The 12,328-nt window shown below is 44.3% G+C and overlaps 1 protein-coding gene across 1 annotated transcript in view; it reads left to right on the top strand.

Moving 5' to 3' along the window:
- Dpys (dihydropyrimidinase) overlaps positions 1-12,328 on the top strand; it is a 79,814-nt gene that overhangs the window by 15,663 nt on the left and 51,823 nt on the right. The window contains exons 3-4 of the mRNA XM_052747719.1: positions 2,758-2,937; positions 5,156-5,345. Of these exons, the coding sequence (XP_052603679.1) occupies positions 2,758-2,937; positions 5,156-5,345 (370 nt within the window). The remainder of the gene's footprint in view (positions 1-2,757; positions 2,938-5,155; positions 5,346-12,328) is intronic.

Here is a 12,328-nt window from a genome sequence, read left to right as displayed (position 1 = left end):
TTCCTGGCATCTCCACCCTCTCTTTCTGTCTGTCTCCTGCAGGGCTCTCTGAGCTCTGAGGAGAGGAATTTGATGGAGGCATCCAATTTAAGGCTGACTATTCCAAGGTCCCTCATTCTCTGTGTAATGTCCGGCTGTGAATCTCTGTATTTGTTCCCATTTGCTGCAGGAGGAAGCTTCTCTGTTGATGGCTGAACAACCATATCTATCTGTCTGAGTCAGGGAAGTCAGTTTGTAATAGTAGGCAGGAGTATCATCCACACTGCTATGTTTAATATAGAGAGGGGCTTGCATTGTAGTCACATGCTGGCCTTGAACTTGCCTCCTGCCTATACCTCTGAGAGGTGAGATTACAGAGTGTGTGGACATGCCCAGCTTGGTGCTTTTTTTTAATTATTTGCTTTTTGTTTCTTTGAGACAGGATCTCTCTACATAGCCCTGACTCTCCTGGAACTCATTGTATAGACAATGCTGGCCTGGAGCTCATATAGATCTGCCTGCCTCTGCCTCCCAAGTGCTAGGATTGAAGGCATGTGCCACCACTGCCCAGCTGTGCTTTTTAATGAGTAGAAAGTTAACCTTTGTCTATGTACTTACTCCACGAATTGTTAATATTTTCTACCTCAGTTAATAAGGTTTCTCTTTGTGGGTGGGGAAGTGTTCTCTTTTTCTGTTACATTATAGGTGTATATAGCTGTCTGGATAGTTTAAAGAGCAATTTTTTAAAGAGATAAACCAAGTTTATTGTTTGTCCAAAAGAAAGGCTCTTGCTAGACTCTTAACTTTTAGCAAAAATGTCCATTTTTCAAAAACTAGATGGCTGGAGTCAGACACTCCTCTGTATATCTGGACCACCTTCTCTTCACCCATTAGGCACCTCATGCTCTGAGAACTAGACCTATAGAGGAAATGGATCTCACTAATCACCAGGGTGAGGATGAAGGAGCAGATGGACATGTGTGTTTGTCATCTCTGGCTACCATAACAGTGTGCTGTAGGCTGGTGGGTTAATAACAGAACTTACATCTTGAAGCCTGAAGGCAGAAGTCCAGTCTCAATGCACCGGAAGAGCCAGCTGGCTGTGGACAGCTGTCTTGTCTCTTCATCCTCTCTGAGTCTCCCCTCTGTGCCAAGGCTTGCTGCCCCACCCCACCCCCCACCAAGTTGGAAGAGATTTTATTAGCTATGAGCAACACTCCTGCTATGTGTAGCTGAAGTTTTCTGTGGTCCTGCCCAGCCCCATGGACCCTGCAGCTGCTTATAAAATAATCACTCAGAAGCTTATATTAATTAAAACTGCTAGGCCATTAACTCAGGCCTGCCACTGAATAGCTCGTACAACTAAATTCAGCCCATTTCTGTTAATCTATATGTTGCCATGTGTTCCGTGGCTTTACCTGTGTGCCATTACATGCTGCTCCCTAGACGGCGGGCTGGTGTCTACTGACTCAGTCTTCCACTTCCCAGAATTCTCCTTGTTTGCTTATCCTACCTATACTTCCTGCCTGGCTACTGGCCAATCAGCATTTTATTTATCAACCAATCAGAGCAACACATTCACAGCATACAGAACAGCCCACAGCAGCTATGCTTGTTGTACTTTCGATTGTGTGTGTGTGTGTGTGTGTGTGTGTGTATGTGTGTGCATGTGTGCTCATGTGTGTGTGTGTGTGTGCATGTGTATATGTGTATATGTAAATGGAGGTTTTTCTCCGTCCCGTCCCATCCCATAGGCATTTTTAAATAATCATTCGGAGGCTTATATTAATTCTTATCTGTGTTTAGCCACGTGGCTTGGTACCTTTTCTCAGTACAGCATTCTCATCCTGCTTCTCTCTGCATCTGGCTGGTGACTCCTGACTCTGCCCTTCTCCTTCCCATCATCCTCAGTTTGGCTTTCCTGCCTAACTTCATGCCTAACTACCAGCCTGTCAGCTTTTTATTAACCAATGAGGGTAATACATATTCATAGTATAGAAAAGGATTGTTCTACAGCATGTGTATGTGTGTGCATGTGAGTTTGTGTGTGTATGTTTGTGCATCTGTGTGTGTATGTGTGCAAATGTGTGTATGTATGTGTGTATTAACCTATAGAAGTTCAAACCACTTTTCTTTGCAAGTCTTAGTCTATTTTGAGACTTGAGTTTGGCCTTCGAAGTCTGTTACTGGGTAGTTTTGATCTCAGTTTGCCTCTGATATTTGAGAACCCTGAAGATCCCCCAAGCTGTGGCTGGTCCAGAGTCTTACCAGCAGTGACCTCTCACCTCCCACACACGCTGTCAGGGCACAACTCTCAGTTTGTGCTTCCTCAGGCAAACCTGGTCTGTCCACTACCTTCCTCCGAGAACTCAACCTACAGCTTTTCATTTGAGCCCCAGCCCTTACCGCACAGAAGCTTTGGTTCCCTCTAGATTCATAGCTGCTCCTCTGGCTTCCATGTGGTTTCATCTTCTGTTTCTGGAACAACCTCCTAATTGGAAGATAGATGCAGAAAATTTTATAATCGAGAACAGTAATGAAGTACTTTGGGGGACGCTGTTAATTTCCCGTGATTTAAGGGGATCATAGCAGCAGTTTATCAGGTAAAATGGGGTGTGACCTGGGAGGAAGTTTGTGGATTTAACTGTGTGTTTCCGAAAGAAACTGTCACCCTCAGGTTGCTTGTTTCTTTTCTGAATACAATCTTTTGAGGAGACACTAAAATTATCGTTTACGTCAGTGAGGGATGTGCTGTTGTACCTGTCGCCCCTCCCCCAGGTGAAAGAAGAAATGAAAACCCTTGCCCAAGACAAAGGAGTTAACTCTTTCAAGATGTTCATGGCCTACAAGGGTGTGTACATGGTGCAAGATGAGCAGATGTATGCAGCCTTCTCCCAGTGCAAGGAGATCGGAGCAATAGCTCAGGTGCATGCCGAAAACGGAGACTTGATTGCAGAGGTGCGCACTCCCCTCCCAACCCTTCTGCAGACAGGAAAATAGCTGTGCCTTAAAGCGAGGACATTTGGCCCTGCAGTGGTATTTGCTCCGCCCATGACATTGGGCTATCGGGCCCAAAGGAGGCAGTGCTTCCTGAGGTTGTACGGTGACCTCTTATAAAGAGAGGAGAGAGGGGTCATGTGGTCCTTTCTTCCTTTTATTTATTTATTTACTTTTATCCTGGCATGATTGCACTCCCGACAGCCTGAGAATTGAACCTGGGTACCCAGTTCCTCTGGAACATCAGTCAGTGCTCTTAACCTCTCTTTATAAGAGGTCACTTACAAGGACAGGAAGCACTGCCTCCTTTAGGCCTCAGAGCCCAAGGTCATGGGCGGAGCAAATATCACTACAGGGCCCTAAGAAGGTAGATTCAGCACTTGGAAGGGCAGAAACCCAAGTTGCTCTCTGTCTGTGTTGCACACATACCTGACTTGATTTTCTTGGCCACTGCCTTTGATTTTATGCAGTGGGTCTACATGGTTGGGTGAAGAAGTCCCCTTTTCCAACCAGCTACCTATATTAAATTTTTAAAACGTGCTGTCATAAAAAGGTGAGTTATTTTCTTTTAGACTTATGTATTATTTATGTGCATGTGTGCCTGCATGAGTTTATATGTGCCCTATACATGTAGATGCCTGTAGAGGTCAGAAGACGTTGGATCCTCTGGAACTGGAGTTACAGACAGCTGTGAGATGCCGTGTGGGTGCTGGGAACTGAACCTGAGTCCTCTGGAAGAACAGCCAGTGCTCTTCACTGCTAAGCCGCCTCTCCAGACACTGTAAATCATTTCCTTCACATCCCTGAGCACTGGTCTGGGTTTTCAGAGGCTCGGAATGCTAGTGTGTGGACCTCAGTGCGGTCTGATGAAGTGAGCAGATGGTACTTTAAAGCTTTACACTTTCCAGAGACTGGGTATTAAAATGTGCTCTGGAGGAATCTAGAGGATATTTATTTCTCAGGTTAGTTCCATTACTAATGCCCAAAGGGTATGCCATCTGCAAGATTTAAGGAGCTGTTTCTAACCCTTTGTATTAGCTGATTTTTTTTTCTTTTCCCCAGGCTTAGCTCCCATTAAAGCAAGTAAGATTGCAGCCCAGCAGCCAGGAGGCAGTGGGAGGAAGGAGAAGGGAGTGTGAGCCACAGACCCAAACAGACCAGAGTTTAAACTTGACGGTGTGACTTCCTCACTGTGTGACATGGGCAAGTGGTTTCATTCCTCTGAAACTTGACTTGCAGCCCTTTTTGTGAAAGAAAGAAAGAAAAATTTGAAGAAATAATGGATCTAATATTATTAGTGGATTGACTTGGGAGCAGTGGAGACTTCGATTCAGAAAACAAAACTAATTAAACAATATATTACAAGGACTCACTTCAGCAAGGGTCTGAAGTAGTTCTACTTTGTTTGACTGAATTAAGATATTAAGGCTCAAGTATGGACAGTGCTGGGCAGTGCTTCTTACAGAATGTGAGAACAAACTTCATCTTTTTCAGGGGTGGGATAGACAGAGAGACAGACAGACTGTGGAGACTAAAGGACAAACTCAAATGTCGTTTTTCAGGAGCCAGTCTACTTTATTTTAGAGACAGGTCTCTAAATTGGGAATTCACCAATTACGCCAGACTGGCCGGCGGTGGGTCCCATGGTTCCACCGGTCTCTGCCTCCCCAGCATTAACGTCTCACCCCCCACCATGTTTGGCTTTTTCACATGGATTCTGTGGATTAAACTCAGATTCTCATGGTTACACACACAGCAAGCACTTTACCAACTGGGCCGTCTCCTCCGCCCCTCCCTTCCCCCACCTTTTCAAATCAAAAGATGCTAACGGTAAAAGGATGCACAGGGGATACATTAATGTATACCATACGCATATGTGCACTCTGCCTCTACACACCTACAGCTGGCAGATCTAAAAGTCTATCAGAACTTTTTTTTTTTTTTTTGGTTTTTCGAGACAGGGTTTCTCTGTGTAGCTTTGCGCCTTTCCTGGGACTCACTCGGTAGCCCAGGCTGGCCTCGAACTCACAGAGATCCGCCTGGCTCTGCCTCCCGAGTGCTGGGATTAAAGGCGTGCGCCACCACCGCCCGGCTAGAACTTTTAATTTCCAAAAAGATAATCACACTTGCCATTAGCAATCCTTCCTGCTATCTTTTTACATCTTTGCTGCCTTTTTAGGGGGCAAAGAAGATGCTGGCGTTGGGGATAACAGGCCCCGAGGGGCACGAGCTGTGCCGTCCCGAAGCAGTGGAGGCGGAGGCCACGTTGAGGGCCATCACCATAGCGAGCGCTGTGAACTGTCCTCTCTACGTCGTGCACGTGATGAGCAAGTCCGCAGCAAAGGTGGTAGCCGATGCAAAGAGAGAAGGTGATCCTCAGTGGAACCCCGCCGCCTCGGGCTAACGAGCTAGCAGGACACATATGCTTCTCCAGCCTAGCGCATGAGGAAGTTGTGTTTCTGTCTGCCATCCTCATCCCTACACATGTCTATTTCTTTCATCCTTTCTATTATCTTCAGGGCTCATTCGCTCCCTTCCGGTTACTTCTTCCTTATGCTCAGGACTTCAAACTACTTCAAACCCATAATCTGTCCCTCAATACCATAAGCAGCCGCTTTTTAAAACATGGTAGTGAATTTCAATGTTAAAGCTAATTTTGCAGCGATTTCCATATCTCCTGATCATCCAGCTCACCCTTGATAGCACCTGATGGGGCCAGGGCAGAGTCCATGCTCAAAAACTTGTTTTTGAATCGAATCAATTTGTCTGACGGCACCTTGGATGTTGGGTCAACTGAAGCAGTAATCCCCCAAAGCATTTTAATGATTACTGTTTTGAAGGTTATTTTTTAACCTTAAATTGATTGTTGCCTCAATTCTCTGGTTCAGTCTGACTATAGCCATGCAAAAGAAAGAAAATCTGTCCCTGCACCAAGAAAAAAAGTCATTTGTTTGCTAGTACTGGACAGAGCTGGGTGAAAGCCACGTATGTGCGTTTCCTTCCGTGACTTTAGGTCTCTCTGGAGCCTCCATCGCCCTGGCAGAAACACAGGTAATCCTACATCAGGAGTCATCCTGTTGATTTCCCGCCTGTGAGTGACAGCAGGTGGATAATGTACCGTGTTAAAAACCATGAAGTGGATTTCTTAGGTTTGGAATAGGCACCAAAATAAGTTTTGTCAAAACTACTTGCTGCAAGAAGGTTTAGAAAGGGTTTTGTGAACCGTGTTCATTTCTAAAATGTAATCCGCCATATCATGTGTTAGGAATAAGGTTAATTTCAAATGAGCTCACAAACTCTTACTACGAACTACTGCTGGCCTTCCCTGCCACACCCCACCTGTACCGGATTGCATGAATCCCCTCGCGCCCCTCACCAAAACAAGAACAGAAAGTAGCTGAAAAACCCAAGCTGCAGTTCCCACTTTCCTCCACCAGATGGTGATGTTGCCAGCTCTGTGGAACGGCTTTTCTGGGTCGCACCAGGCACACAGTGTTAGGCTAGCGTGAACACTAAAATCTGCAGAAATGCCAGTCTTAACCCACCATCAAGACATGATTTTGAAAGTTCAGGCTGGAATCTGTTTCTTGACAGTGTGTATTTGTTCTATCGGCGGACAAAATTCAATTAGGAGCCTAGCTTATAAAGACCTAGGGACCAAAGACAGTTATTCATCGTAAGTAATGGGGATTTTGATTTTATTTTAAATTAGTTTTAAATACAATTTTACTTCTTGAGTGTGGGAACTGTTTACCATTTTACGCTAGTCCAAGTTTCAAAATTATATACAAAAAAACTTCCAAGAAGTTTTACTTCCTTCTAGCTCCTCGTCATATCCCATAAGAAATATTTTTTTTTGTACATTTATTTCTGGCTCAAGTGGACAGTTTCTCTTTAAAAAGTAAAATTATCTAGATCTTCTGGGTTTTTTCTTCTTTTTTCCTTCGTAAAAAAAAAAAAAAAAAACCACCATGTTAGTATTTGCCTCTTGCTGATTTTTCTGTTAAAAATATGTCCTGTCCTTGAGGTTAGCCCTTCGAGGATGATGGACTTCATCATTCTCATTTGAAGGTCTGGAATATGCCACTGTGTTTATTAAAATAAACCTCCACTGATGGTCTGTTGAGGCCACCACAGAGGTCACCTTCTGCAGAGACCATTCAGTATTTGCAGAAGGCGTGGTTTCTCTATTGTCTCTGTAAGAAATTGCTACGAACTAGTGACTTAAAACATGACCTTGTTATCTGGCTGTTCTAGAGGACAGAGTGCCCAGTGTCTGGAGAGCCACGCCCCTTCCCTACCTTTCCCAGGGGTAGAGCCTGCTCAGCTTCCTCAGCTCAGGGCTCCCACCTTCTGGAAGTTTTAAGGCCAACCATGCTGGAGTGAGCACTGTTCATGTCACTATTCTGGATGGCCTCTTGTCTTTCTCCTCCACTTTAAGGGTCTTTGTATAACATTGAGCCAACTCCATCAAGTTAGAATGGCCTCCCGTCTAGAGGCTCTTAGCCACATCTGTAAGGTCCCTTTTACTACATCAGGTAGCGTATGAACAAACTATGGATTGGCATGTGAACATCTTTATGGTTCCATTATGTGCCTAATATAAAAGAGTATCTTCTAGAAGTAAGATTGCTGGTGCAAAGATTAAATGGGTATGTAACTTTTTAGATACTGCTAGATTCATTTCCAAAGGAGCTATAAGCAACCTGTAAAAACACCCTAGTACCCAACTGTCAAAGAGACAGCAGAGCTCCAGAATGACTCAGCATGAGCTAGCCCATTCTGTGACTGTAACCCCTCCTGGGGCGTGGAGGGTGTGTGATCCAGGGGGACCACAGGGAAGAAGAGAGAGACTAACAGACCCAGACTTTTCCATGGTGACTGCATGTACCTGGAGAATTTTCTCTCCGGGTAACGTCAAGCCCCAGCAGTCCGACAGCCCACTTATAAAATAAACACACAGATGCTTATATTATTTAAACTGTTTGGCCTAATGGCTCAGGCTTCTAGCTATTAATCCATTTCTATAAATCTATACCTTGCCACGTGGCTCGTGGCTTACCGGCATCTTCACATGCTGTTTGTCATGGCGGCGGCTGGCAGTGTCTCCCCCCTCCTTCCTGTTTTCTCTGTTCTCCTCTCTGTTAGTCCCGCCTATACTTCCTGCCTGGCCACTGGCCAATCAGTGTTTTATTTATTGACCACTCAGAGCAATTTGACATACAGACCATCCCACAGCAACTGCATCAATAAACTCAAGGACAGACCCTGAGAGTGCTAATGGCTAGGAGCCCATGGACTACACTGACCTTCTGTGAAGGATTCAGGTACCTTATCTGTAATTCATCCTCCTCCATCAGCATTCCTGAACACCAAAGTACAATAGACCTGTTATTTGCAACTTTATTTAAATAAGAAAAATTTGTCTTATGAATTTATAATATGAAAATATATAAATACTCTTATAACCCACTTCTTTCTTCCTGGGTCCTGATACTAACAGTGGGTCCCAGAATGCAGTGCTGATGTTGCCTAGAAGCAACACGCAGAGCCTTGGCGCCCATCCCAGACCCACTGAATCTAATGTGCACACCACACCAAGCTGAGACTTCAGGCAGCTCATATGCTTAATAAGTCAGAATCCAGGCACAAAGGTTGTCCGATCATCGATTGCCTCTATTGTCACTTAGGGATACAATGATGTTAAATTTGACTTTGTACCTCAATTGCCAAATGTATACCCAGAAGAGACCGGCTGTGGTCCTAACAGCTAACACAGTATGTGCTGCACAGAGTAGGATTCTGTTTGTTTGTTTTTTTAGTCACTCCAGGTTTTATTCATTTTATTTTAGTATAGTATTGGTTTTTTTTTTTTCCAGAGCTGAGGACTGAACCCAGGGCCTTGTGCTTGCTAGGCAAGCACTCTACCACTGAGTTAAATCCCCAACCCCAGTATAGTATTGTTTTAAAACAATAGTCACCAGACTATTTCAATTTCAACTTTACGACTGTTTTGTGACTGATGACATTGAGGCTTGGGAAAGATTGGTAAGCAAAGCTCAAGATGACTTCAACGGCAAGTGCTAGGTCTAGAGGTCCAGTCCAAGTGCACCAACCCAAAACCAAATCTTCTCGTCTTATGAAAGAGTGCAGTCTAGAACTCGGGTGTGTACGTACCATGTTTTATAACTAGTTGGACATTTAAAAAAATTACCTGGTTTGGGGGTTTTGTAATTAGGTTTGAAAATTGTATTGGCGACATTATCATTATCTTAGCATTTTGGCATTACTGGAAGGATAGAAATGCCAGAATGGGTTTGCTAATGCGTTCACTGGAAAGTTAGGTAGCTTGCATTTCTCTCAGCCATTCTTTGGGGCTAGTGATTACGGCCACATCTACTTTTAGTTTTAAGTAGCCACCTTCAAAATTCTAGACTGTAAGTATGTAGTAGTGGCTTGTGATTTGGAGCGGTATCAGTTGTCCTCCAACCATGAAAAATGAGGAACTTAGCTCCTGCAAATCTTATCTGCCACCCGAGGTTTGTTAGTAATAAGTGTCACTTCAAATGGCATGAGTTTTTGTGCCTAGCTAGTGCTTTAAGTGAAACCCCAGAAATGTCTTTGCCAGCCGCTTCTCCTCCCCGAGGGTGAAGACGGACCTCGGGGGCTGTCGTTGCCAGTGCGTTCTTATCATCTTGGTATGGCAGCATCTTTCACAGCGTTCATCTCCTTCCCATAACTCTGACACTTCCCTGCTTTGTCTATAGGCTAAGCCCAACATTCAGACACAGTGTAGGAGTGTGACACTAGTCTTCCCTGGCGAAGCCATCCATGTGAAGAGAAATTTACCCACTCAGTGAGGCGCGAGCTGGAGCTATTCACATCAACTCACGGAGAGGCAGTTTCAGGCACCAGGGTCAAATGCATTTCCTTCACACCAACAAGGTTCCAAAGCACACCTAATTTTAGATGGCTACATATTTAGATCATGGTTGTCTTATAAAGTTTCTTGGTTTTCCTGGAATTTTTCCAGTTAGCTCTTTTTCAATAGGTTTAGAAAAGAAACACAGGCCTTCTGGACCGTGGCGAGCAGTTCCAGCTTTTTCTCCTGCCTCCTATTAGATATAAGCAGCTCCTTCTGCAAGGAGGGGTTTTTTTGGGGGGGTAATCTCCCCCCCCACTCCCTGCCTGACTCACTTTCTCTTTCCTCTCCTTCTGTCCTTTTGTCTGTGTTTTTTTTTGTCTGTCTGTCTGTCTGTTTGTTTGTTTTGCCCTGGCGGGGATGGAACCAGGGCCCTGTGCACAGAACGCAAGCACCGCTGAGCTGTGGTCGATGTGTCCACAGTCCCTCCCTCGGTTTGATAGAAATCGAAATCTGCTGTGTGGATCATACCGTTTGATATCCTAGGCTCAATGCATGACTTCTTGTGCTCCTATTTCTACTTTCTTGAATCCTTTGAGAATTCTCGGGTGATTTTTTTTTTATGTAAAGTGTGTAGAAGGTGGATTTTCAAATTTTCCCCTTGCTTGTTCAATGATGTGAATGAACACAGAATTCTATGTCACAAACACTCCTTCTGGAAAATGACAGCGCAATTTTATTCCAGCACTGTTACCAATACAGTACAGTTGTTTCCCTTTTCTCACTAACCAGTCTTACTATCTGGAATATTCTCATTTTTTCTCGTCATTGAGATACAGAAATTTCATTAAACCCACATTTAATGAAATGTTACAAGTGTTAAATAATCCCCTTCATGTTTAGGGCATATTTTAACCTGAAGGCTGGTTTTTGATTCTGAATTTTCTTCTGTTGATATTTCTTCCACACTTATTGTTCCTATTTACTTATTTACTTTCCCCAGAATCAGCCCCCACCAGCATCGTTGTGGCCTTCCACTTTTTTCTTCTGTTTCTAAAAAAAATGTCAAGGTTTTGCTTCATATTTTACAAACTGTCTTTGTTTGCTTTCTCTGGCCTGCTAATGGTTTTGTCTTGCTAATCTTCTGTTTGTTCATTCCCTCTTAGTTCCTGCCTCTCTCTCTTTTTTAATGTTCTTCTTTTAATTAGAGACATCATCTTGATATCTCTAAGAATATTAATGAGACTCTAAAATTCTCTTTCATTTCCTGTTTTTGGTTTTTGTTGTTGTTGTTTTTTAATAAATTCTTTGCCTTTTTCTCCATGGTTAGGAAGATGGTTCAGTGGGTAAGAGCATTTGCTGGACAAGCGTAAGGATCTGAGTTCAAATCCCCAGCACCCACATAAAGAGCCGGGAACAGAGGTCTATGCATGTAACCCCAGCTTTGGGGGTGGGGGTTGGGGAGCAGAGACCCGTGGATCTCAAAAGCTCCCTGGCCAGCTAGCCTAGCAGAAAAGGCCAGGTGAGCTCCTGGCACAGTGAGACACCCCTGTCTAGAGGCGTAAGGTGGGGAGCACAGTGGAAGACACCAGACTTCTTCCTCTGACAACCACGTCTGCACAAATGGGTGTACACACTTGCAAACCCATTGCATACACGAGAGACACAATCTTAGTCTTTCTTTTTGTGTGATTCATGTTCTTAATAATTTTCATTTATTATAGTGTGTGTGTGTGTGTGTGTGTGTGTGTGTGTGTGTGTGTGTGTGTACACACACGCCATGGTACACATGTGGAAATCAGAGGACCACTGTTGACCTCACTCAGAAGTCAAGGTCAGCACAGCCCAGACCTGACCTACTCTCTATCGCCCAGTTTTCCTTTTGTTTTGTTTTTGTTTTCTTTGTTTTTGTGGGGTTTTTTGGAGATGGGGTTTCTCTGTACAGCCCACGCTAGCCTTGATTTCAGGGTCCTCCTGCTTCAGTCTCTGGAGTTCTGGGATTACGGTGCAAGCGACCACTTCCAGCCATAGCCTAGTCCTTATCCAAACAGTGTGTGTGCCGGTGTGAGCTGCCTGCCATCAGGGACTGTTCTAATCTCACTAGCTTTGGCCATGAGCGTAGTACCTTTTTCAGCCACAATGCTGCACGTGGGGTTCTCAGTGACCCTTTAGAAAATCCGTTGTGCTCTCCTCACCACCCGCCAATAGGACTTGCACACGCCTGGGTTCCGGTGCTTTGCTTTTGCTTAGAGTGGAGACGTCCGCCGCTCAGTAGCTTAGCTCGGTGATCTGCTTGGATCTGCCTGTTATGGGTTCCCATCTGCGATTGAGACGTTCAACCATTCCCCACCCTTAACTTGTTTTAACATGTCTTATTAAAATTCAACCTTATTTTATATCCAAGTTCCTGTCTTTAGGGGACAAATATTCCTCTTGTCTGAACATGCTGATGGAACATTTTCTTTATGCTTTTCATAAAAACCAAGTTAC

This window comes from Peromyscus californicus, unplaced genomic scaffold (assembly GCF_007827085.1).
Source record: "Peromyscus californicus insignis strain IS unplaced genomic scaffold, ASM782708v3 Scaffold_20__1_contigs__length_68692818, whole genome shotgun sequence".
In the NCBI taxonomy this organism is placed as follows: Eukaryota; Metazoa; Chordata; class Mammalia; order Rodentia; family Cricetidae; genus Peromyscus; species Peromyscus californicus.
Note: the sequence above shows the minus strand (reverse complement) of the source record. Positions and strands in the feature narration are given on the sequence as shown.